Raw genomic sequence first — 24,053 nt, forward strand, 5'->3', positions numbered from 1 at the left:
GTCAGGAAAGGCCGAATGTAGTATCGTAAAAGAAGAGTTTGATTAGAGATCGGTTGAAAATAGAAAAAACCGTGTCATCGTCATTCTGTGGTTAGTTTACATTGAAGAGCGCCTATGTGACTAAAGTTATCTAGTTCTTGCCAAACATGAGCGTGCAGAGATACGAGAAAAACAATAAAGAACGCTAGAGCAAAAGGACGGTTTCGGGTTCAAGAAGCGAAAGGTCAGAATATGCGAGTCGAAAAGTGAGTGTGAGTCAGAGTTGATCGAGACATCGAAGAGTAGAGTCGTTAAAGTTGATCGAGTTGTCAGTGTTGTAGAGTTGTTAGAGTTGCTAGAGAAAGAGAGAGAGAGAGTGTGTGTGTTAGATTCGTTGTGACGAGAGTTGCCAAATATCTGCAAAGTTATTTGAGATAGATACGAGTATCGCATTTAGTTTCAGTTAAACAAACATCGTCTTCTGTCCAATTGATACCTGTATATTCAATTCATTATTAATAAATTGTAAATAATCGGGAAAAAATTTATATGTTAATTTCCACAACACTACATTATGTTACATATATGTTTACTTTACACTTTATCCAAGCAAATAAGATTTAATTAAAACAATTAATACTTATATTTCACATAAATTAAACTTTATTTATGGTAAATGAAGTCAATTATAAAAGCGTGTATGTTACAACTGAATATTTTATGAATTTGTTAAGGTACAGCAAACAATTCATTAAATAACAATCAAACACATTTATTTCATAAATTTATCTTTATTCTGTGTAAGAATTTTCGCAGAGGATTTTGCATCTAAGAACAATGATCCTACTTCTTCGATGTCTTCTTTTTTAATTATTGTCCTTTCGTTTACTTTGGCCGTTAATGCAGCAGGAGTTAAAAGTTGCACTACGTATCTAAGCGTTGTTTTTGTACCTAATTCACCAAGAGCTGACAGAGCTTCATCTTCGATTTGCAATCCTTCCGTAGTGGCTCTTAGTTTAACAATTTGTTCTATTTCCTTTCTAGAATATGGAAGCGTTCGTATGATTAACAATCTATCTAAGAGATCGAGAGGTATTCCATGTGGTGATACGATATCTTCAGTTCCTCTGATTATGCAACGACCTCGATTCGTTGCAAAGATAACTATTGGCGCAATTGCGCTTTCTAGTGCACGATGAAGATATGTAAATGTCTCTATATCCAACATGTGAACTTCGTCTATGAATAAAACTCCCGGTACTAATTCCGCAATACCTTGATCAATGTATTTATTTACAACTTTGTTTATTTCTTTGCGCAATTTATCTGTAATATACAATTTTAGTTTACGTTTAATTTCAAATAAAAATACACAAATATTTTTTAACAATTTCAAATTATGTTACCTGTAATTTCTGTCTTTTTAGGTTTCATTAATTGACCCATCATAGACATAATATCTTGACCTCCTTGTGGTTTGGCATTAGCAACATCCAGATCATGCAATGTTACATCCTGAATGACCTCCTTTTTTTTATGTACATCACCTTTAGGTAAAGGAACATACTCTTCTGCTTCCAAATCAAATTCGGTAGCAAAATTATCGCTTCTGCCCTGTCTCTTCACAGCACCATTATTTGCCTCAATGTAAATTACATCTCCAGTTTCAACTTTTTCCTTTTGCAAAGATTCGTATATGGATGGATCTAATTTCAACTGCTTAGTACCTTTAGCTGTTTTTAGTCCAATTACTACATGCGATACTGTTTTCCCATATCCACCCATAGGATTTTCTGTTTCAGATGGAGTTAGTTCTGTAACTTCTCCTTCGTATACTTCCTTAGTCTCTTTGATTCTGAGACCAATGGCTCTTCTAAAATTTTCCATCAAAACTTCTGTCTTTTTTATTTCAGAACTATAGACTTCCGAGCCTACCATGGGACAGAATGGTACTTTATTACCCAACTCTTGAGCGATAGCTAATGCAATTGCAGTTTTTCCAGTGCCAGGGGGACCAGCTAATAGCACTGCTCTACCAGCCATTTTCTTTGATTTTATCATGTCAACTACTACCCCAGCTGCCTAAAACACATATAATAAGGAAAAATCGTTCTTATAAGCGCCTTTTTAACATTGTTCCAAAACGAAGTTCTCATACAAAAATATTTGATTTTAAAAATTAATTATTAGCACCAGTATATTTCAACAAAAAGATGTTCAAAACGATTTTTATTATTTTTTTTATTTATTGGTATGCGAATAATTCTAACCTCACGAGCCTCCTCTTGACCGACAAGACCTGCTGCAGCTTGTATTGCAACTCCATTCTCGTCAAGACCTAATCCTTTTATGTGTGTATGAGCTGATATTCTTTGAGTCTTTGCGGTACTTTTTACTTCTTCGATCTTCATTTTCCTTGTAAATACAAAGATCTTAGTACTAGGAAGCACGTTGCATAAATACTTGTTTGATTGATACAACGTCTATCCCCACTACATTAAATCGTCATGGAAACAAAGTTTCAGGGATTGGCACATAGGGAACGTTACTAATTGGAGACGTTAAAAATCATGGTACCGCGAAAATTAAATCTTTTCTCTAGAACCCCAAATCTCATTTCTATTTAATTAATTAATAGTGACAACATAATACTGAATCAATTAAAAATTGCATGAATGAGTGAAAAAATTATGAAATATATCGTACGATGTAGTATGTAATAAATATTATTATAAATATATATTATAAATATATATAGTTAGTAGAATACCAGAGAAGAAGTTCCTCTCTGATATTACATTGGCGATTTCCCTATTCATCTCTGCTCTGGGTCAATTTATATGAAGGTCGCGATTAATTCTCCTCCTCAACAATAGATGTCTTATAAACGCATCATTTTCTCCAAAGTACTCGCATACGAAGTCAGTTTCTATATAAAGATGTTATAAGACATGTACTAATGGGTCCGATACACCTGGCACAATATTCGAGCAAGTCCATATAATTTAAAAGTTTCCCCATTGATTTGACATCGTTGGTTGTGTTCATTCACACACACACAGGCTCTAGGTGTGACATTGACCTCTCCTTTTGGTGTTTATGTTATCTCTTTTTTTTTTTAATTTTTATCTCTCAATAGATATATTCTATTTATTAAAAAAATTGAAATAACAAGGAAAATGAAAACTATGTAATCAGGCAATTTAATCTCTATTAAATCGTATATGAATAGTCATACAAAATCATATTTTATACAATGGTTTTCTCTCTTTGTCCTCACAATCTGGTACTACAACCCGAGTATCCTTCATCTGAAATAGAAATTTTATTTGTAAACTACTCTTTTGTAATGTTCTATGCTTATAAATTTATTGTATTCACCTTAACATGAGCATACAAAATAATGCCAACCAAGGTTAAAGTTATACCAATTACTTGATTCATGGCCAGTGTTTCATGGAAAATTAACGAGCCACCTAAAAGTAATAGGCAGAATTTGGAATGTCCTACCATGTTGTAGCTAATTAATAAATAAGGAATAATAAGAAAAATAAAGAATAATAAGATGTTAGATCTCTTCTTTCATAAAGTAGAGTGAAAGGATACGTTAATGGAGATGTTTTTCCAATTATCCAATAGGAAGTTAAGTTAACAAAAAATGCTATTATAGATGATAGTACAACCATGACCTACAAAAAAGGGACACTCAATTATCTAATTCTATTCCTTTTCAAATCCAATGAACAATATTCTTTGACATAACTATATCTAAAAGTGACCAACTTCTTGTAAATGTTTGTTCTACAGGCTCTAAAAATGGCACAATAAAGAACAACATAACAGCAGATAGAGGTGCTTGATAATATAACAATTGCATTGGATCCATTTGAAACTCTCTTTGCTTTATATTTACCATCTAGAAACATTAAGATATTTTAAGTAAAATTTAATAAGTGCTGTATAAAGAATAAAAGCCATACCACTTGGTATAAGGATGTTACAAATACTCCCATGGTTGCGTATACTGTTCCGATAATATTAAATTGTATATCATAGCAAAAATTAATTACTACTCCTAATATAATAGGAATTAATGTTAATTTAACAAGTATACTAAATTTTTTATTATAAAATATTATTTGCATTATTATCACGCAAGGTGTAGTTAGCATTTTAGCTACTTGATAAGTTCCAACAGTATTGTGTGCTAAACTTAAATTTGTTAACATAACAAATCCACAAAATGTCATTGCAATTAAAAACATTTCTTTAATCGCAATATCTTTTATACAAAATACATCAAACTTTTCACAAATTGTTAATCCGATAAAAGTAATAACAAAGTGTATCATAGATAACGTAATGTTTGGAAAACCAGTATGAACGTAGAGCCATTTATTCAATAATACAATTACAATGGAAAAGAATATATTCAGTATCAAATAGAATGCCGTGATAATTTTTTTATTCATGTCTTTTTTTCACTGTTTTATATTATTAATATATAATCGGTAAGCTAGTTGTTATTGGTTATGTTTTATGCGACAATGATGCTTAGTGCATCTTAATTTTGATAACAGGTCTAATCAAATCCATTACATCCTTATTCGTATCGTAAATTTTTTTTCATTTATATTTATTTTTTATAAGCATTATTTTGATCGAATTTTTCGTAAAATACATCATCGTTTAAAATTTCAATATGTACCGGGAAAAACACTGAATTATGCAAATTAGCAACAGAAGGTAAAGTCGAGGGCGCCAAACTGAGAAGCGCGAAGCGTGAAGAAGCGTGACACTCGGTGCACCGATGTTTGGTGCCCGCTAAAATTTTGAGCAATAGTGCAATATGATTTAAAAGTTAAATTGACATAATACTTATTCATAAACAAAGTAAAAAATGGAAGAATTTCCTTTGGGATATCGAGAAGTTGTGCCTGATCAAACTGTACCAGAGAAATGGAACGAAATCACGTTGAACACGGGTATGTAACCATAACCTTTTTATTTTCATGGAACACACGAAATTATTCTTTCAAAATAATTTAAAATCAATTTCTTTATTGTATATCAAAGATACTTATTTTCCATTTATGAGAGCATCTATTAATTATGAGAATATTACGCTTTAAACCTTATAAATTGAATTCCTAACCTTACTTTTCAAATAGAAAATAGTTATACAGTACCTGTCTCTGTAATTATATTATTTTATAGGCGGAAGCCAAAGTACCTTACAGGACATAAAAGTTCCAGAGAGAGCAGGAGGCTATTCATACAATGATGGCTCGAAATATTTTACACGGAATCGGTTTATTTATTGGCGTATTTGTCATGATGTACTTGAGTTGGTTGAACATAGTCTAGATATTAATTTAGCCAACTGTAGAGTAAGATATAAGTTTACAGATACACCCATTTTGGATGGCATTTCCATACATGAAACAATTAATTCAGTCATTATATTAATAGCAACCGTTTCTAGTGTTCATAAGTTATCATTTCCTCATCCTGAAAGAATTCATAAAAATGTAAGTAGCTTCCAGAAGGTAGTAATTGAATATTGTATGATTTTAGATATTGCATTAACAAATTGTTATTTTATAGGAACACTCATTAAGTACATATAAAGATTTAGGTACACAGTCAATATTTAGTGAAATGTCTGCGCAGAATGTGAAAAGAACTAAGGAAGATCCACATATGTTTCATGTTATCACAAATGCAGGAACTACAAGTTAGTAATTCGTGACAGAATTTAAAAAATAACATTTTTCAAATATAGTATCCACAGCAATTATTTTAATTTTTTCCTTTTTTCTTTTATAGATTCTCCAGTTCCTCATGCAGCTGCATCATGGCTTATTCCACCACAAGAAGCACTGTTTGCTCTTGCTTATAATTCTGGAACTATACTTCTCCTGAGGCTAGATACAAAAACTGGCCTTGTACATAGCAGTGAATTAAAACAAGATTCAATAGTGCCAAGATTTCTTAGTGGTATTGCAACTGCTTTCAGAGGACGCAATTCTGAAGCCCATGTGGCTATGTCATTAACAATACATAGTTGTGAAAGTGATACATATCTGTTTGCATTGTGTCGTGAAGGTAATATCCGTATGTGGTCTTGTAACAAAGCTCAATGTGTGGCCGTGACTGATACGGCGATAGATAATCGCATTGCTTCGCAAGGTGCACAAGGTCATATATTAAGAAAAGCATTGGGTCCTAATAATGAATTATACTTGGGAACTTTTTTAAAATTTAGTACTAGATGTGAATTTAGTATTTTAAAGCCAATTCAAGATAATGGGATGTTTAAATTTGTTAGATTATGTACCAAGTTCGCGCAAGATGTATGTACTATTCACATTTATTCATATTGATTACAAATTAGTTGCCATTTAAAACAACTTTTATATGTATTAATCTTTACAGCAACATTTAGTTGACTTTTTCTTTACCACTACTCGATTATGGGCTGTTTGGAGAACCACTGATATGGATACAGTTGAAGTAACGCATGCTCAATTATCATTGAGTGGTGGACGCGTTAATTCTGAATGGGAAGCTGCGATTCTAGAACAAACGCCAGACAGAGACTACATTCTTAGTGATGCTGATACTGATCCAAGACAAGCATATATCAATTACATTTTTCACCCTGGTCAGTTCTCTTTGGCAGATATAACAAAAGCATTGAACATATACAAAAGATCTAATTTTTTGGAAGATAAAATTCTTTCTGCTGCGGAATTGAAAGAACGCGTGTGTATTGCGGTAGAAGCTGAGATACAAGCTGAAATTATGGATTACGAACTTATGGATGAAGATTATTTAGAAATTGCCAATCGTTGTTGGTCAAAATTTTATTCTTGGGTTATACAGTATCATGCCAATAGTACAAGGCCAGTGGGATTGTTGTTACTGCCTAGCGTTTACGGAGTAGTTTTACTTAAAAAGTCGTGCTTCTCGCTTTTGAGACCAATGGAAGCTTTAGAATATTTAATGTTTTGTAATGAAAGATCATATACATCCCGATTCAAAACAACGCCGGTTTTGTCACAAGACGAAGATATATGTCAGGATCTTATTACTTTAATGTCAGCATTAGTACTATTAGAAGAACAATTACCTGAAGAAACTAAAACAGCGGTAAAGAGAGAGCTGTATCATTTAAAAAGTCCAGACACTATTATCGATGATTTATTGTCAAAACTGATGTTAGAGTCGGAAGAACCGATTAGTAACTTTGTCACACATCATCTTAGCTGTCACAAATTATCAAATGTTAGAGATATATCCAGCGCTATGGCAATGTTGCTAGAAACATTAACATATGATCTTGGACAACCAAACAAAGTACATCTTAATGATGATCATGATGCTTCGATACTATTACTCAATATAAATCACTTTTTTAGTAGTCACTTAGGCATCTCGGCAATATCAAAAAGTGTAGCACAAATAACACAATTGAGATTTGCAATCTGCAGAAATTTATTAATTTTACAACAAATGATACTACTACGACCTGAATTGTTTGATTCACGATCATTACATTCCATAAAATCATCATTAGCACCTAAGACAGTTGTGTTAATGCAAGCTTATTATGTTGTGACGTGGATATGTGAATCCACAGCATTACCAATGCCTGTACAATCTCTATTAGATTCTAGTGTTCAGCGTCTAGCATTATTGAAACTTGTTGATTCGAGAGCAAATATAGGATTCAAGCAACATCGATCTTCATCGTTATTAGAATTATTTATAGAGAACAGTGGTGCAAAACATGCTCACAATTTGATGGCTCATACAAATTTAGATGCGACCAGTTTAATTCCATGGCATTATGGGATGTTAACGCATATTACTTTCATCGCACAGCTCGTGTATCCTTTCATAAAACTATCGATTTATTTATGCACGTGCGTATATGTTAGTTATATACGTGGTATACGTTTCTTTTTTGTCTTAAAATTTTTATATATTTCCTTAATAAAAAATATATCAGATGGCCGAGATCAGGAAATTTTATCTTCCCCGAATGGCTATTGTCTAGTTGTCAGTTCTTGTTGGTTCAAGAGTATGTGAGGCTTCTGAATACATGGTGCGAGTGGAACAGTGCATCGAGGAAATTTATATTAGCAGTCGCGTTACTTGAAATGGGAGAAGCGCATAAAGCTTGCGATCATTTCCTTCGAGCTTCTAGAGGAATTTTGACAGATGAATTTCTAGCTGATGCCTTACTCGAATCTAGCGTACTATCCGAAAATAGTTCGTTAATTCAGTATTACTTAAAAGTTATCAAATTATTTGAGGAACATAATGCTTCCGACTGTATCATAGAGCTCGCTGAAACAGCTATATTAATGGCTGATAAAGATGATCCTAATTTGCCAACACTTCACTCAATAGTATTCATGCAACATTTGAACCTGGGTCACCATATAAAAGCTTACAATTGCTTAAATTCGAATCCGGACGTTGCACGTAGAGTAGATTGTTTGAGACAATTGGTAGTGACTCTCTTTGAACGTAAAAAATTAATAGATTTAATTTCATTTCCTTATGTCGATATGTATGAAGATTTAGAGAGAATAGTAGAAGGTAGAGCCAGGAGTGTGGACCTCATAGAAAATAATTACTACAATTTTTTATATAGCTTTCACATAGATAAAGGGAACATGCGGAAAGGTATTACTTTAACTTATTATGAAATCAGTGTTAAACCTTTTTTCATACAGTAATTGATTTGTTTTACAGCTGCATCAGTGATGTACGAGCAAGCTATGCGATTAAGTCAAGAATCACAATCTGTTGCGATCGTATCAAGGCAAGCTCAGTGCTTGTTAGCTTGTATTAATGCATTACATCTTGTCTCTGAAAAGTATAGATGGATCGTTAGGCCTGTAATTGATCAGAACTATTTGGAGGAAATGGATTATGAAGTACAAACGAGAAGAAGCATCAGTAGCGAAGATATTTTGCATTATAAAATAAAAAAACAAGTCGAAGTTCTTGAATTAAATGATATAAAAAGGGAATACTACATTGTGGATGCAAGATTGAAAGTATCGAAAATAAATTCGGAGTTGCATATTGTTTCACATGCTGGCCCCTCGGAGCTAATTATTATACTACCAACTATTGGATTATACACGACAGCGTTGCATTTATGCGATGAATTTAATGTTAATAAAAGTTCCGTGCTTGAAAGTCTCGCTTCACAGTGTATACGTTTAAGTCGAGGAGAAGATCCAAACGCATGGGACTGGCTTATTCAAAACGATATATTTGACATTGGTTTATCAAATACAAATATTACAAACACCGCTTGGAGATTGTTAGAATATTTAACGTTGAAGCATGAAAAAGATAGATACAGTGAGTTGCATAAAGCAGTCACTCGGAAATTACTTCAAGAAGGAGCGTTTATACCTCAATGGTTATTGATGTCATACAAGGTAAATAATTTTTTAATCATTATATCATATTGTATAATATATTGTTATATTATATTGTATAATAAAAGATCACTTGGTATTTACTATAGAAACGAAATGCTGCCGAACTTCTTCGTCTTATGTTAAATGCTGGTAGAATATTAGAAGCTAGCGAGTTAGGAGTTGAATACATTAATGCTGTTATGGGTGATGGTAAAGAAAATTTCGGTCTTAAAACGCACTTGACATCCGTAACTACACCAGTTTGGTTGCCACTTAACATTTTAGAAGTGCTATTATATGAATTAAAAGAAGTCAAAGAAAATCCTACCTTTTCCGAGGTACGTAATTTTCCTATTGTATACATGTATTTCTTTCACAAAAACATCAATAGAAATATTAATACCAATTTTAGAGCTATCAAAGATTACAAGGAGCATTACAAAGCTATGAACAGAAAGTGATAAGGGTGTCAAAGGATATGATTGAAATAAAATTAAGTAGCAAGAATTGCTAGTAGTAAGTAGAGTACTTATATTAGTGGTTGATAAAATAATACTTTGTTTTTCTATTATAAAAAAATATACATATAAAAATATTTAATATGTGCGGACGTGTAATTGTCTCCGCTGATGATACAACTATCTTTACACCAGTCTTTATCTATAATGTTTTAGGAAAATCTATACTATAAAAGATAAAATTTTATGTCACATATTTGGAACAATAGTATTAAAGATTGTCAAGCATAAATCGGTGCATGACTAATTGATATCACCGTCGTAAATACAATAATGACGCCAAGAATCGCTGCGACAATCACGGCAACCATTTGTGGACATCTTTTGAACAAAACCTGAAATAATTGTAAATTTAAAATGACTGTCATTTATGAATATAATTTATAACAATTGATTATTTTGTTATGAATATATGAGAAACTATGAACAAAATATTACCATCAAAATAACTATCAAAGCAAGAACGAAGATTGTTCCGACAGGTAGAAGAAAAGATGCTGCCCAATAATGTCTCTGTATTTCGGGATCTAAAGAAAATCATGAACAACTTGTGGTAACAAAATTATGAAAGAGAAATTAACTTCTTAAAACTGTGTAAAGATACAATATCGGAACTTATTAATCTTCATCCTATATGGAGATATCTCACCATTGCGCCAATGAGTTTTATATACTTCGTAAGGAGGTATGCGAATTCTCCTTATGATACTCTTATTTGTTATAATTACAGAATCAAGGAGATTTTGCGTATTTACAGATTGTACTCCACTTGCGAACCAGTCTCCTATAATGTACATAGTTATTATAACAAGTTTTATCTCTATTTTCGCGTGCTCAAAACGTTAATGTAAATGCAATTAAGAAAGCAGGTTCGGTTCTATATAACTATAATCCAATATCAACATTTCGCGTCAATAAAAAGCTATTATTTGTACTACAGTATACGAGTGCCAACAATAATAATTATTGTATATTGTAGAATTAGTTAGGATATACATATTTGGGGACAAAGAATTACTACCATATTCCTCAAGCTGTTTCTATAAAACTGATTTTTATATTTGTAATCATAATTAGCTGTATTTTACCTCGTTTATTATTCCAACAATGCCTATTACACTGATATTTTTATTTAATTTGTTGTAATAGTCTGTGGTCTTACTAAGCTACTAAGAGGTAAATACAAATTTATAGTAGCTGTTTACCATAAAATAAAATACTTTTATATAATTTATAATAAAAATGTATTCAACATGTTGGAAATAGTATAACTACATTTGTATAAACTGGTGTTTTTATGTAGAATATTTTTTTACATTAAATTTTTCGTCAAACTTTGTTACTAAACACGAGAAAAACACTAGTTCATAGATAGGTACATCTACCTTCATATGTGTTAGCAGTGTATGTATTCGCGTATAAGTTAGATTTTAAGTACTATTATTTTATTGATGTCTTATGTAAAACATGCCGTGTTTAAGTTTTTAATAACTAGATTTATTAGCTTATAAATGAGTACATACAATAAAATGTTAATGTGTGTTAGCAATACTTACCCCAAATCATAAACATTGTTGCATATTAAGTACAACAGTTCAATGACCTGAGTGTATCTTTTGATTTGTAAAAACTGCTGAATTTGATTCCTTCAAACACAATTTTCTACTTCGCGCAAGAAAATTGAATGTATTTTATTTACGTTTCACAATTGGGATAAACGAATGAATAATTAAATCGTAATTCTAATGATAAAGATAATTAAGAAAAACAGAAGATGATTAAAGCTACGTTATGTCGACAAATTTACATAGTAGAAGTTTTATAAAAGCTTATACGATTGCAAAATGTTAAATAAATCAAGCAAAACAACTATAATATTATTACTTTATTTATATTATTATTAATATAAAATGAGAATTAACATTACAATATGTGCAAAACTTGTGCATTAAATTATCTCGGGGTTCGCAGATAATGCATATACAGGGTGTATAAAGAATAATTTCAAGTAAACGACGCAATATACGCGTGAAGAATATACACGCGTCTGAATTACATTTCTATAAAGAAATTATTAATTTAAATTAATTTCTATAAAGAAATTAAAAAATAAATAAAAAGCGTTCGAGCTATAAGAAATACATGCTTATTTTTTGAACACCCTATATGAGATGTATATATACGAACTAGCACGTTGCATACTTTCAGTAACATGGCGACATTGAATAGGATTGCTTGATTTGTTGATGTTTTGTATGTAAGATCGAATTTGTAAAAAAATTTTTAAAATGATAAAGATATCGGCGTTGAACGAAGAATCCAGCGAAGAAAGTGAAGAGGAAGATTTACCGAGTATCACGAAAGAAGCTCAAGTACGTATCAACACTGTCAATTTTTTATTTCTTTAAGAACTTAACCTATGAATTTCTCAGTTATTAAAACATGGTTAATTTCTATCGGTGTTCAAATTTTATATAAAACTATACACAGAGAACATTCAGATTACATATCTATTTAGAAAATTAAATATCTATAATAATCTGTCTTAATTTACTATAATTAATTATATTTTATTTAAGGTTGTTTTGTTTTATAGATCATTTTATAATCGAAAAACACATTATTTAGTTAAATAGTCATCTATGATTCATGTAAACTCTTGAATCTGTTTCCTTTGAATTTTTATTCTTCAGAAGAACTAAAATTTATTGTTCATTATTAATAACATATGTTTCATTAAACTCTAAAAAATTGGATTTGTTTATATCTGTTTCAGGAACAAATAGCTCTTACCGAATATAATAAAGCTTTAGTATTATTAAAAGAAAATAAACAAGAAGATGCGCTGCATATTTTTAAAGATCTTTTAGAAACTGAATTGCTGGATGAAGTTGAAAAACCTGAAATACCTGATGGTAGATCTAGGCCAATGTTGTCATTAAAATATTCTTGCTTCAAGAATATCGGGGCTATACAGGCCATGTTGGGAAACTACAATGAAGCTGTAGAAAATTACTGGGAAGCAGCTAATTTAGATGATACAGATGTAACATTATGGCATAGAATAGGTATCTTAGCTATGAAAATCTCAAATTTAGAATTGGCATGTTCATCATTTAAGCAAGGTTTAAAATGCAATGCAAACCATTGGCCATGTTTAGATAACATGATAACTGCCTTATATGCAGTTCCTGACTATATGAATTGTCTTTTGTACATTTCTATGGCATTAGAACGTGATCCCAATTATGTAAAAGGTTTAGCTTTTCGTGATAAAATATTTAAAGACATTCCATGCCTTGAAGAATGCTATAAATTGTACAATAGTGACTGGCAATTAGATCCACCATTATATACTCAATATGATCATCAAATAGGAGATAAGTTAATAGCAGAAGCAAAGGATATTGCTAGAAGATGGGCAGAAACATGCAGCGTAGAATTCTGCCCTAAACCATTGCCAGATCTAACACTAAGAAAACCCATAAAAAACTATACTTGGTTAGATTTAGGAGAATGTTTATTAGATATGCATAGATATATTACAGAAAATAATTTGAGTTTTGTTAGTAGAATTAATCTAATTGTTCATAATTCTGAAGAAACAGCCAAAACTCATACTGAGGGAGATACTCAGGGAAATAATGATGTTAATACTGATCAGGAAGTATTGCAAAATACCATAACAGAGAATGAAAATGAGGTTGAAAAATCAATGAAGATGGAAATAGATGATGCAAATTCTCCATGTGAAACATTTGATGACAATCAATGTGGTGGTGCCGAATCTATGATGGATATTGAAATAGAAGATGATAAAAAATCATGTTCCAGTGATGTACAAATAATAGATGATGAAGACCTTTTGAGAATTTCAGATACTGATGCTGTACAATTTGAAGAACAAAGTCAAGTAAAAAATGATTTAGATGAACAAAATAACTTTGAAGTAAATGAAAATGGAGATAAATTACAATTGGAGAAAATAATGGATGATGCTGGCAATGAAGCCCAAAATGATAATATTAGTGATAAGGATAGTAACAAATCCAATGATGAAAAAGACTCAAAGAAAGAAGAAGAGGTACAATGTAAGGCAGAAGAAAAATTGAATGTAAAGATTGAAGGAAAAGAAGAAGTACAAAAGGTGAAAAAAAGGAGGAGAAGTGCTCTATGCTTTCTGCAACAATGGGCTTGGAGTTGCAACAGTATGAGACGTTCTGCAAGAGTAAGAAGTTCGAATAGAAGAGAAGCTGAAAGAGATGATGTTCAATTAGAAGAAACTCTTAGAAGAATATTTCCTAGTACATTATTGTATGTATTTATAAAACATTTCTATACTTATGTAACTTATAATCAATGTTATATAAACTGTTAATATTTTAGGCCAGATACAGTAAAATTAACCAAAGACGATCATTCTAAAAATATGGACGATTCTATGGATACAATGGATTTATATCAATTGTTTGCTAATCAAGAAAATAATAGCAATACTATAGAAGCAGTTAAAAGTTCTGACAGTTCAAAATCTCCGAGTCCTGAAACAAGGTAGGTCTTATTTAAGGATGAGCAACTGAGTTTTTGCAATAATTAATTTTCTTTCTTCTATAGTCAACAACAAAATTATTTCGGTACAGAATCTGAGGTAGCCGAAGTAAATATGTTCATTAATGAACATAGTAGTAAGAGTAATTTAATGATAATTATAGCAAAATATACGGAATTTTTAAGCACCAAATGGAACCAAGAATGGTCTAAAGGAATATTAGAGATATATTTGCAAGCATATACTTTTATGAGGTATAACAAATAAATGTGAGCTTTTCTATGTAAACATGTCTCAGATAATAAAATGCATTTTTTCTTTTCTACAGGGAACACATTCCACATCCATCACCATTTGAAGAAGATATAGATGATGATATTTTGAAACTAGATACTGAAATGACTTTATTATTTGGTGAACTGCATACAGATAAATGGTTAAGCAATAAACCAGACATAGTACCGTTTTCAACGTATGTTTTATTCTGTTTGTTTTATTATACTTCTCCAATTAAAATAATTAAAGAATTCCATTGTCTATTTTAGATTAGATAAACTTGGTACAGGAATGCCATCTGAGGAACTGGGGCATATAATTTTTACAAGCGTTAGGAGGGATATTTTAAATGAAGAAAATATTCTGATATTTCTAAGGGTTTTGTGGCTCAAAGCTAATATCTTTTTGTGCCAAGGAGATACAGACATCGTCATTGAGACTTTAGAATTGGTAAGTAATTTCAATTCCAGCACAAAGAGATTTTTCCTAATTTATCTAATCAGATATTACCTTTTCAGTTGCTAAGTCATATGCAAGAATTGGCGAAACAAAACAAAATGGTTTATTTAAAATTGCCTAATTGTAAATATCATTCTAATATCAGTATTAAAATAGTGGAGAAGAAACTTAAGTCTATCCAGAGAGGACAGAAATTAGGAGAAATACAAAATCTGTATGACGAAAAAAAATACGCTGAGCTAGCCTACATATTACAGGATACATTCAAGTTCGCAAAACAAGGAAATAAATTTTTATCCGTAAATGATAATATCGTTGATAGAGTACAACAGTTATCCATGTTACTAGATAGTTTATGGCAACTACAACAATACGAAGAATGTTATGTATGGGCGGAAGCTTGCCTCAACGAAGCATGGCAAAATTATTTAAATGCTTCCGATGATATAGAACAAAAGAAATGGACGAGGTCCGTCCTAATGGCACTTGAAAAATTAGAAGCGTGTACAATTGAAGTAAGCACTTTTGTTGTAAAGTATTTACCGGAAGCACGTCTTTCGAGATTAGTACAAAATTTGGTTCACATTGTTTGCAATCAATTAGATGTATCGGAAAATACTGTAGAGATGCCACTTGAAACTGTCTTGCCTTGGATCTTATTGCATTATGTTTTGCAATATAAAGAAGACAAAGAGAGAGCAAAGGCTGAATCGTCATACAAAAATAAGCATAGTTCTAATTATTCTGAATCAGATGATGAGGATGAAGGTGTTCCAGCATCTATCATGATTTTATTTATTGCCCATGACTTTATGGGAAGACACTCATGGTGTTGCTACAACGAAGCAAAACTTTTATTTTTCACTTTAAATTTAGTTATTCCAAAATTGGAAACCCCTCAATTTTCCAGTATAAAAAGTAAAGTTTCAAAATATTTGGAACAAATATTTTATTGTCTATATGGTCATTATAATAAAGTAAACAAAGGGCGACCAAAACATATAGAAGACCATGGAGTACCTCAAATGAAAGTGACTTGGGAAGGAGCACAGTTATTGTTTAATTTTTATAAACCCAAGCAAATACCAGAATTTCATTCACCCAGGACTTTAACAATTAATGCAGACACAGAAGATCTGTTTAAACGTATAATAAAGTTAATTCCTCAAGAAAGTGATCCGAATCAAGTGATTGATGAAATGATGGCTTATATAATGGGTGAACGAGACACAATGCCGACCGTTAAGAAGCTTCTGCCGCATTCCATGTCCACTATTTATTATCTCCTAGCAGATTTTTGTTTTAAAAATTGTAAATGGAGTCCTGCTATTCGGTATTATTTATTGGATTTATGCTTTCATCCAACAAGATTGAGTTCTTGGACTGGACTAGCAATGTCATCCGGCACCGTAATAGAAACCTGGTTAAATAAATATAAACCAATGTGAGTAGTACTTCAAACTTTTTTATTAATATGATATAACACAAGTTAATAATAATGATTGTTTATTTTATGTTTAGAAACGAAGACTCACTTTTAGCAAAAGCGAAATTAACCCAATCCAGTTATCGACATGCTGTCGAGTTGGATTCTTGTAATCATATTATTTGGACTGAATATGGGACATTCGCATATGTTGTTCATTCATTTTGTTCACGATTACTAAAACAAGAAACAGACACGTTAAGTATGGAACGATTTGAAATCTTAGAAACTAGAAAAGAAGAAATGTTAGAAATCGCTTATCAGTGTTTTCAAGCATGTGCTCGTTTATTTATTGGTACTAAAGATGGAACAATACCGCATGATGAAAGATGGCTGTATCAATATATGCTCGGAAAGATAGCCGAAAAGAAAAACCAAGATCCTCCTGTATATTTGGAACATTACGCGAAGGTATTTGTAAATCTGTATACCATTTATATTGGACATAGGTGATATATATTCTAATTTGTTTATATTTAATTGCAGGCTAGTGAACTATTACATCACAATAATGCACAATACCCACGTAGAATAAGTCATAAATGTCCACAGCATTTTTCAGTTGAAGCATTAGAAGTACACTATCGAATTCATGCGAGCATATTAAAATATCTTGAACAGCATGAGGGGAAACCTCTAAAGAAATCTTTAGGACAATTGCTCCAATTTCATCTTGAGAAATGTGCCAAAGGCCCCTTCATGAAGTATACTTCAAAACTAAACGAGAAGGTTAAAGAGGAAAATCTTTTTACAAGTAATAAAAATGCTGGAGGAGAAATGGAGTTTACAGCTGAAGGAGACAGAAATATTGTTACTATCGGTCGACGTTCAAATAGCATTGAGGAGATTGAAATTATAGACAGAACAAATAAAGGATTTGGAACAAGTCAACGTATTGAACAAGGGAAGACAGAAGCACGTAAAAGACCTCTCGCAGAATTACCACAAGATAATGCAAAGAGGATAAAATTAGGTAACGTATCTCATTTGCAATTAATGCAAGACGTTGTAGCTTTAATAGATGACGTAATCACAAAAGTTTGTGATATGGTTTCACAAAAAGAAAAGAACGATGAGATTATGGTATTATCGAGCGATGAAAGTAATGAATCAAAATCACAAAGAAAGAAAGCGAAGAAAACTGTTGAAAAGACGAAGGTGAGTGTAAAATCAGAAGACAATAGAAAAGGCTCATTGACATCTTTAAAAATTGGTACTGTATTCGAAAGTGAAGGAAAATCGGAAAATGTTCAAGATTTAATGGACGCTCTTATGAAACAAGCGATGGAGATTAGTCAGGAAACACGACAATCTTCGCCTGAAGATGAAGATACAAGAAAGTTTGAAGGGAAGTGGTTTCAAAATGAAGATCTGCAATTAGGTAATAAAGAAATGAAAGATAAACCTCCCGATAAAAAGAAACTTGCAAGTACTACGAAGGAAGAGCTAACTTTAAGTAGGAGAGGTTCGCAAGAAAGTACAACAACTACACAAACAACTACGACAACGACCGAAACGAATAATTCTAGCTCTAGTAGCAGCGATGAATCAAGCAGTAGTGATGATAGTTCTGATAGCGATAGTTCAAGTGACACCGAGAGCGACTCTGGTGAAAGTGAAAGTGAGAAAAAGAAAGAGGACTCGGTTTTTGTAGAAAAAGAAGAAAATATGACTGAAGAAGAAGTTGCAACTCTAATAACATATTGTTTAGCTGGTTTAGAACAATGCATCTTAAGATTTTCGGAGCATTACAAATCGTTTTACAGACTATCGCATTTCTTCTTCAACAATAAGACTGCTAAGGACATAATAAAATGTAGGAATCTTTTGTTGGACAGTTATAATTGTCAATTTTATCGAGAGGAAAGATTTCAAGGACTATTTGCTGATAGAAAAAGCACTAATTTTTTCAATGTAAGTATTTTTTATTATACTTCTTTTAGTGTAATAGTATAATATTTTTAATATTTATAGCATAGTATAGTATTATAATAGTATAATATCTTTAGTATAATATTTATCCTTCTTTAAGTATTTACATGCGAAATATGTGTGTTTAAGAAAATTTGTCCAATAACAGTTGTTGGAAACCATCTGTATCAATCGCTTGTACAATTTTTGCATTTTTTGGTTTGCCAGTTAGATTAGTATAATCTACAAGTACCGAGCCCCTTGCGAGTCCATCGATTACAGGACTCACATTTGTTATTATAGATCTTGTTACAAGTTGTGGCTGTAGCATAATTGCAGCAGCCATTCCATCTGAAATACTCCACGAATTGGACTTTGTTAAACTTTTCCTCTCTGCTTTATTTAAGAAATTCACAATAGAAGAATTTATCTTTCCCAATACATTTATACGCCAGTCCTGCTCAAAAGTCACTGATATTTTATATCATTTTTTAATATATAAATTAATATTAATATTATATTATATTATTTTATTTTAAAATAATTACCACGGTTATGTAACTGTTCATTGCTGTCTCCCATGGAAGTAAAACACTTGTAGTGTTCTTATTCAGTATCATATAATTACCTTCTGGATCTTGATAAAAATTGAATTCAATATTAGGTGAAATATTACCAACTCCGCTAACACTGGAACCTAGTACAATGTGATTTTTTAAATACGTTAAAAATAGAGGTTCCAATGCAATTGCCGTAGCAACATTTGTTGATGGACCAATACTTAATAAAGTTATTTGATCTATAAATCGTAATAAATATAATTAAATATAAAGTGTTAAATTAACTTGAATTTATCGCACTAAATAATTTGATAATAATTAATTATTCACATGGATATTGTTTTACTAAGTCTATGAGAGCTACAGCTGCATGTTTACTCTCATCAACTTTAGCAGTGATCTCTTCTATAAAATTAAAGTCTCCTAGACCATCAGAGCCAAAGTAATTATCTTCAGTATATTCATTATATTCATTTATTAATGCTTTATGTGCTCCTTTATACACAGGTATCTGGAAGATATTGCAATATAGAATGTTTAGTTTAAGTAAAATTTATGATATACTTACGTCACTTCTGTTGGCGACAGTTAAAATCTTAAGTACATTAATAACTACATTTTCCATATATGTATTTCCATAAGAACAAGTAATTGCTAAAACATTATCTTCAGACTTAAGAGTCAAAAATATAGCTACTGCATCATCTGCCCCGGCATCTGTGTCTATTATAATCTTTTTCGAAACATTGGCAGACCTTAAAAAAGTTTTACTACAGCAACAAATTGCGTTTAAATTTTTTGTAACCTACATAATTGACAAGGCCGATATAACAAAATAGTAAATTCAAGCGTTAAGTAGTAACATCAGTAATTTAGCCATACATAGAGCCGTTCATGTCTACATTATATTACATTCTAGATTGCAAAAGTCATTTGTGAATTAATATTTAGTATTTTCGCTTACATTCATATTTCATTCAACTTTCATTACATTTAACTTTCGTTCATATTAATAAAAAAATTAATCTTATATAAGATTACAAGACGCAAATTAACTTAAGACTTGATATAACACAGTTATTAAAGATTATATTTTTGGAAAAGAACGAGAAGAGATAATTTTAAATTGCCATCAATGTTTAATGAGACTCGAACTCCTCATGTTCCTCCAAATGTGACTTCATTATATCAATTTTTAAATAAATTATTAAGTTCTTACCTGACACTGTACAGCAACAAACAAAATGAGATTATAGTGAACAGATTGCAACAGAACAAATATTTCTTCATCTTTTTTTTTCAAGCAAAAAGGGATGTTACCTAAATGAGAACAATAAGAGTTGTAAGCAAAAAAAATAACGAAGCATATATTTATTTAACATTTCCTTCCATAACTGTGTTATTTTATCAGATATATTTGCTCACTTATTTTTTTCATAATGGGATAATTTGTCACTATTTTTTTTGGAATGGGATATTTATCACTTATTTTTTTCGGAATGGAATAATTGTCACTTATCTTTTCCAGGGCGTTTGGCACATACCAAATAGAGAAGTTGATAGACCAGGAAGTTTCGCATATCATATGTCCCGTTCCGTAACGTTATTAATGCAAGTACTGAAAGAGACAAACGATGGTCGAATGTTAATGCAATTGAGCATGCAACTTGGGAAAATTCCAGAATCAGACAAGTATATTTTAGATAAAATATATATTTTACCTTCTATACACGCATTTATCAACAACACTTTTTCCAGCGAAATTGTTTAACGTTTCAATTCATAAAATTGGTTCATTTTTCTAGAAAATATTTACGTGATTCGGAAAGAGAGCAGTTATCTCGTCAAGCATTGACTCTTTGTTTACAATCTCTTAGAACTAAGATGCAATTAATGGGAACAAGTACCTCTGATCTTGCATCCAACACAAATGCAGATGCTAGAACTCAAGTACTTCTTGACACATATTGGGTTTATCAGAGAGCTTTAAAAAGTTTTCAAACTAAGGAGCAAACTATACAAACACTTGCTTCTTTGTTGGTGGATACATATAAAACGTATATCGGCAATAAAGTAAGTGAAGATTTTGAATAGAATATATATTGTAATCGTTAGTACATAATTATTTCATTTGATATCTTATATCTGTTTTAATAGAATTTGGAAGGAAATGTTTTGGAAACTGCTACAAAGTATTGTAATGATTATAATTACAATCGGACGGTTTTAAACAAATTCTTCTCCAGCCTTGACAAACCACCTACAGAGAATCAGACACAGCCTCAAGCAACATCTCCAACTCCTGTAAATTTTATGCTTTTATATCGTTTCATGTTATCTATCATAAAGCGTTGTTGGAAAGAATTCGATATAATCATAAAGATAAGCATGCGTAATGACGCATTAGGTATCATGTATCCAGATATCATGTATCCCACTACAACAAATATAACAATACGTGACGGTGAACGATACAGATACTATACTCCCTTGCACCTGTGTTGTCCCGCTAGTATTCTTTCCAGTAACGCACAGTACAAATATGTCAATATTAATACAATTTTTATTTTCGATATGTACAGGTAGTCGCGTCCCAACCGCAAGTGACTTCTACGTCGCCACAATCTTCTCAAAATCGAAAACCATACCGAAATCTAACATCCACTGGTCGACCAAGAGGACGTCCACCCAATGTAAATAAATATCTACAAGCCATGCAGCAAAGTAGTAATACAATGAATCAATTCAACGCGAAACCTACTTTCGCTAATTATATGGGGGCATCAGGAAATCGTTCCTTGATGAATCCCTATTTTATGCATCCATTAGTTGACCCAAATATGTTGTCCGCTTTATTAACAAGCGGCTTAGGCAACAGTATGATGGATCCTTTATCGGCAATGAATTACTTAAATCAAATAGGCAATTATCAGGATATTCTGAGACAGTATCAGAATAATCTTACCTCTTTGTCAAATTTAACCAGTGGATTAAGTAATACTATTGCCACTGGACCTAATATTAGCAGTGTACCTACAATGAGTACCTCCAGTTCTAGTATGAATGTTGCTCCTACCATGAGCAATTTGAGTAACTTAAACAATTTGACTGTGCAACAATTACTAAGTTTAAGTAATTCTACGGCAACAACAGTGCGTTCCACGCCTATGTATGAACAAGCAGCCACGACAAAAACTACCACAACTGTGTCAATAACTAAAGATAGACCTAGTATATCAATAACCCCAGTAAATACAGTACCACCTAAAAGTAAACCATCGAAACAGAGTCCACAAAATGACTCTCTACCAGTTCAACTTCCAAAATCTCTACAAATATCACAACCATCGAAGCCTATCTTACAACCACCAACTACGCAAGTGTCTCTGTTGAAGCCATCCATTATACAAACGCACGTTAAGACTAGCCCACCAAAACAAATAAGCGCTCCTCAAATTCGAGTGTCAAAGTCATTAACAGAGCCTCAACCAGCGCACAATCCTTCCTTATCGCATTCTCCTCTGAAAAGTAGTGCTACAACAAATCCATCTGTGATTCCTCAAGTTGTACACACAGTACTAAGTCCGTCGATTGGAATGAAACAAACAGTATCTATGAATGTACCAACTTCGCACTCAGGAACTTCATTACAACATAAATTATTGTCAAAGAAAAATTCACAAAGATCGTATTCGCAGATGAATGTACAAAATGTAGCTAGAAAAACAAAACCAGCTAAAACAGTGTCTGCGTTGCCGAGTAACTTATCGAACATATTGAGTGCGATGCCTGGGAACTCGACAATGACGCAATCCCCTTACATACCACCAGAATTGAGTGGAATCTCTGTAAGTCCGGTAAATCCTCAAGCTAGCTTGAAAAGTCCAAGTACAAAATATTCACCATACAAGAAGTCCTCTACGAAAACGAAACCAGCATCAATGGATATTTCTAGTTCTTTGCCGAGTTCGTATTCTCAAGGAAATTCCGTAGAAGCTTTCTCGATGCTTTCCCAATTGAAACAGCATTCGCATTTAGAAATTATACCTCAACAAAAACCTCAGCAAATAAAGACGACTATGGAATACGCGAAAAATTTGTCTTCGGGAGGTAGTGTAGTTCAGCAAAAAGTGTCAGAATCTTTGAGGCCATCAGACTGCAAGAATATATATGACTTACCAAGAGGAAAGTCGAGTAATGTTTCTGGCAAGAAAGGAGAGAAATCCACTAATGATAGTGTCGAAATTATAACATTAGACGATTAAATCGTCGCTATGAAAACATTTTTAGTATTTCATCCTTTTCTTCATAATTTCTTTTTTCATCCCATTCTTCAATTTCGTTCATTGATGTATTGTTCATGCTGAATGCAATTTGTCATCCGCAATTTACAATGGTCGTGGTATATAAATGATAAGGTACACAGTCATGCAAATAATATTTTCTAACGTTTTTGCAGTGTACAGTTTTATTTCCATCAAGAACGACTGAAATAGCCTTCGTTCGCTAGCCTTCTCACTTCTGTGCCTAATGGAATCATTCTATATGAACGGTTTAATTATCACACGTGAAAATAGATAATAATAGATGTATTCTAAAGTATGAAAATAATTGACATGGAATTTTTCCATAAATTATACATATATCTAAGAGGCTATCTGTATCTCAAGAAAAAAGTAGTGAAAGTTTAATTTTTCACTAGTTAGGATGACAAGCCTCAGGATGACAATGCTTGAATATCACTACTTTTCACAAAGTTCTCGTAAAGATTGAAATAGCAACACAATAACGAATATAATTTCACTATAATTCCAAGGAAACGTTCTTGCATATTAATAAAATGATATATTATTTTTCTACTCT

The 24,053-nt window shown here is 31.9% G+C and overlaps 6 protein-coding genes across 12 annotated transcripts; 2 read left to right on the top strand and 4 right to left on the bottom strand.

Moving 5' to 3' along the window:
• Positions 1–619: 619 nt before the first annotated feature.
• On the bottom strand, positions 620–2,502 carry LOC117217030 (ruvB-like 1). The gene is made up of 3 exons (XM_033464305.1): positions 2,250–2,502; positions 1,386–2,061; positions 620–1,305 (listed from the first exon to the last, which is right to left on the bottom strand). Exons 1-3 carry the CDS (start codon positions 2,388–2,390, stop codon positions 752–754), a joined length of 1,371 nt encoding a protein of 456 aa, XP_033320196.1. The 5' UTR covers positions 2,391–2,502; the 3' UTR covers positions 620–751.
• A 657-nt stretch (positions 2,503–3,159) lies between these two features.
• LOC117216964 (solute carrier family 35 member E3-like) lies at positions 3,160–4,658 on the bottom strand. 2 transcript variants are annotated; one of them, XM_033464154.1, is made up of 5 exons: positions 3,960–4,658; positions 3,743–3,895; positions 3,586–3,668; positions 3,361–3,499; positions 3,160–3,290 (listed from the first exon to the last, which is right to left on the bottom strand). In XM_033464154.1, exons 1-5 carry the CDS (start codon positions 4,449–4,451, stop codon positions 3,222–3,224), a joined length of 936 nt encoding a protein of 311 aa, XP_033320045.1. In that variant the 5' UTR covers positions 4,452–4,658; the 3' UTR covers positions 3,160–3,221. The 2 variants fall into 2 exon arrangements, with proteins under 2 accessions (XP_033320045.1, XP_033320046.1); XM_033464155.1 differs by lacking the exon at positions 3,743–3,895 and having other exon boundaries at positions 3,960–4,648.
• Positions 4,659–4,824: 166 nt separating this feature from the next.
• LOC117216963 (nuclear pore complex protein Nup160 homolog) lies at positions 4,825–11,494 on the top strand. 3 transcript variants are annotated; one of them, XR_004489453.1, is made up of 11 exons: positions 4,825–4,964; positions 5,197–5,510; positions 5,587–5,716; positions 5,809–6,335; positions 6,418–7,874; positions 7,997–8,679; positions 8,749–9,449; positions 9,539–9,769; positions 9,844–9,947; positions 10,106–10,634; positions 10,707–11,494. XR_004489453.1 is itself a non-coding variant. In XM_033464152.1 (10 exons), the coding sequence occupies exons 1-9, from the start codon at positions 4,880–4,882 to the stop codon at positions 9,943–9,945; spliced, it is 4,230 nt and encodes a 1,409-aa protein (XP_033320043.1). In that variant the 5' UTR covers positions 4,825–4,879; the 3' UTR covers positions 9,946–9,947; positions 10,106–11,494. The 3 variants fall into 3 exon arrangements, 2 of the variants coding, with proteins under 2 accessions (XP_033320043.1, XP_033320044.1); XM_033464152.1 differs by having other exon boundaries at positions 10,106–11,494; XM_033464153.1 differs by lacking the exon at positions 4,825–4,964 and having other exon boundaries at positions 5,196–5,318; positions 5,389–5,510; positions 10,106–11,494.
• LOC117216965 lies at positions 10,013–11,913 on the bottom strand. The gene is made up of 4 exons (XM_033464156.1): positions 11,506–11,913; positions 10,599–10,733; positions 10,388–10,476; positions 10,013–10,284 (listed from the first exon to the last, which is right to left on the bottom strand). Exons 1-4 carry the CDS (start codon positions 11,519–11,521, stop codon positions 10,171–10,173), a joined length of 354 nt encoding a protein of 117 aa, XP_033320047.1. The 5' UTR covers positions 11,522–11,913; the 3' UTR covers positions 10,013–10,170.
• A 324-nt stretch (positions 11,914–12,237) lies between these two features.
• Positions 12,238–23,642, top strand: LOC117216858 (calcineurin-binding protein cabin-1-like). Its single transcript, XM_033463953.1, has 13 exons — positions 12,238–12,321; positions 12,726–14,263; positions 14,336–14,500; positions 14,564–14,752; positions 14,827–14,970; positions 15,044–15,224; positions 15,293–16,677; positions 16,755–17,130; positions 17,206–18,633; positions 20,719–20,882; positions 20,996–21,263; positions 21,348–21,494; positions 21,773–23,642. The coding sequence occupies exons 1-13, from the start codon at positions 12,238–12,240 to the stop codon at positions 23,453–23,455; spliced, it is 7,752 nt and encodes a 2,583-aa protein (XP_033319844.1). The 3' UTR covers positions 23,456–23,642.
• LOC117216865 (pyrimidine-specific ribonucleoside hydrolase RihA-like) lies at positions 18,624–21,492 on the bottom strand. Of its 4 annotated transcripts, none has more exons than XM_033463971.1 (6): positions 21,405–21,492; positions 20,410–20,510; positions 19,759–19,945; positions 19,521–19,701; positions 19,179–19,429; positions 18,624–19,087 (listed from the first exon to the last, which is right to left on the bottom strand). In XM_033463971.1, exons 2-6 carry the CDS (start codon positions 20,478–20,480, stop codon positions 18,776–18,778), a joined length of 1,002 nt encoding a protein of 333 aa, XP_033319862.1. In that variant the 5' UTR covers positions 20,481–20,510; positions 21,405–21,492; the 3' UTR covers positions 18,624–18,775. The 4 variants fall into 4 exon arrangements, with proteins under 4 accessions (XP_033319862.1, XP_033319861.1, XP_033319859.1 ...); XM_033463970.1 differs by having other exon boundaries at positions 19,759–19,960; XM_033463968.1 differs by having other exon boundaries at positions 19,759–19,963.
• Positions 23,643–24,053: the final 411 nt, after the last annotated feature.

Source organism: Bombus bifarius, unplaced genomic scaffold (assembly GCF_011952205.1).
Source record: "Bombus bifarius isolate JDL3187 unplaced genomic scaffold, Bbif_JDL3187 scf7180000007974, whole genome shotgun sequence".
In the NCBI taxonomy this organism is placed as follows: Eukaryota; Metazoa; Arthropoda; class Insecta; order Hymenoptera; family Apidae; genus Bombus; species Bombus bifarius.

Excerpts from the sequence above, each read along its gene's own strand:
- LOC117216865 (XM_033463968.1), bottom strand. The coding sequence starts at position 20,480 with ATGAAGAAATATTTGTTCTGTTGCAATCTGTTCACTATAATCTCATTT. Across the intron at positions 19,430-19,520 it reads CTTAGTAAAACAATATCCAT|ATCAAATAACTTTATTAAGT; the intron begins GTGAATAATTAA and ends TACGATTTATAG. Across the intron at positions 19,088-19,178 it reads TGAACAGTTACATAACCGTG|GACTGGCGTATAAATGTATT; the intron begins GTAATTATTTTA and ends ACTTTTGAGCAG.
- LOC117216963 (XM_033464152.1), top strand. The coding sequence starts at position 4,880 with ATGGAAGAATTTCCTTTGGGATATCGAGAAGTTGTGCCTGATCAAACT. Across the intron at positions 6,336-6,417 it reads GTACCAAGTTCGCGCAAGAT|CAACATTTAGTTGACTTTTT; the intron begins GTATGTACTATT and ends TAATCTTTACAG. Across the intron at positions 9,770-9,843 it reads AAAATCCTACCTTTTCCGAG|AGCTATCAAAGATTACAAGG; the intron begins GTACGTAATTTT and ends TACCAATTTTAG.
- LOC117217030 (XM_033464305.1), bottom strand. The coding sequence starts at position 2,390 with ATGAAGATCGAAGAAGTAAAAAGTACCGCAAAGACTCAAAGAATATCA. Across the intron at positions 2,062-2,249 it reads GTCAAGAGGAGGCTCGTGAG|GCAGCTGGGGTAGTAGTTGA; the intron begins GTTAGAATTATT and ends TATGTGTTTTAG. Across the intron at positions 1,306-1,385 it reads TAAAAAGACAGAAATTACAG|ATAAATTGCGCAAAGAAATA; the intron begins GTAACATAATTT and ends TGTATATTACAG.
- LOC117216965 (XM_033464156.1), bottom strand. Across the intron at positions 10,477-10,598 it reads TAAAACTCATTGGCGCAATG|ATCCCGAAATACAGAGACAT; the intron begins GTGAGATATCTC and ends GATTTTCTTTAG. Across the intron at positions 10,285-10,387 it reads CTTTGATAGTTATTTTGATG|GTTTTGTTCAAAAGATGTCC; the intron begins GTAATATTTTGT and ends CAATTATTTCAG.
- LOC117216964 (XM_033464154.1), bottom strand. The coding sequence starts at position 4,451 with ATGAATAAAAAAATTATCACGGCATTCTATTTGATACTGAATATATTC. Across the intron at positions 3,896-3,959 it reads TAACATCCTTATACCAAGTG|ATGGTAAATATAAAGCAAAG; the intron begins GTATGGCTTTTA and ends TAATGTTTCTAG. Across the intron at positions 3,500-3,585 it reads GGAAAAACATCTCCATTAAC|CTACAACATGGTAGGACATT; the intron begins GTATCCTTTCAC and ends TTTATTAATTAG.
- LOC117216858 (XM_033463953.1), top strand. The coding sequence starts at position 12,238 with ATGATAAAGATATCGGCGTTGAACGAAGAATCCAGCGAAGAAAGTGAA. Across the intron at positions 15,225-15,292 it reads TCATTGAGACTTTAGAATTG|TTGCTAAGTCATATGCAAGA; the intron begins GTAAGTAATTTC and ends TTACCTTTTCAG. Across the intron at positions 20,883-20,995 it reads AAAATTCCAGAATCAGACAA|AAAATATTTACGTGATTCGG; the intron begins GTATATTTTAGA and ends TCATTTTTCTAG.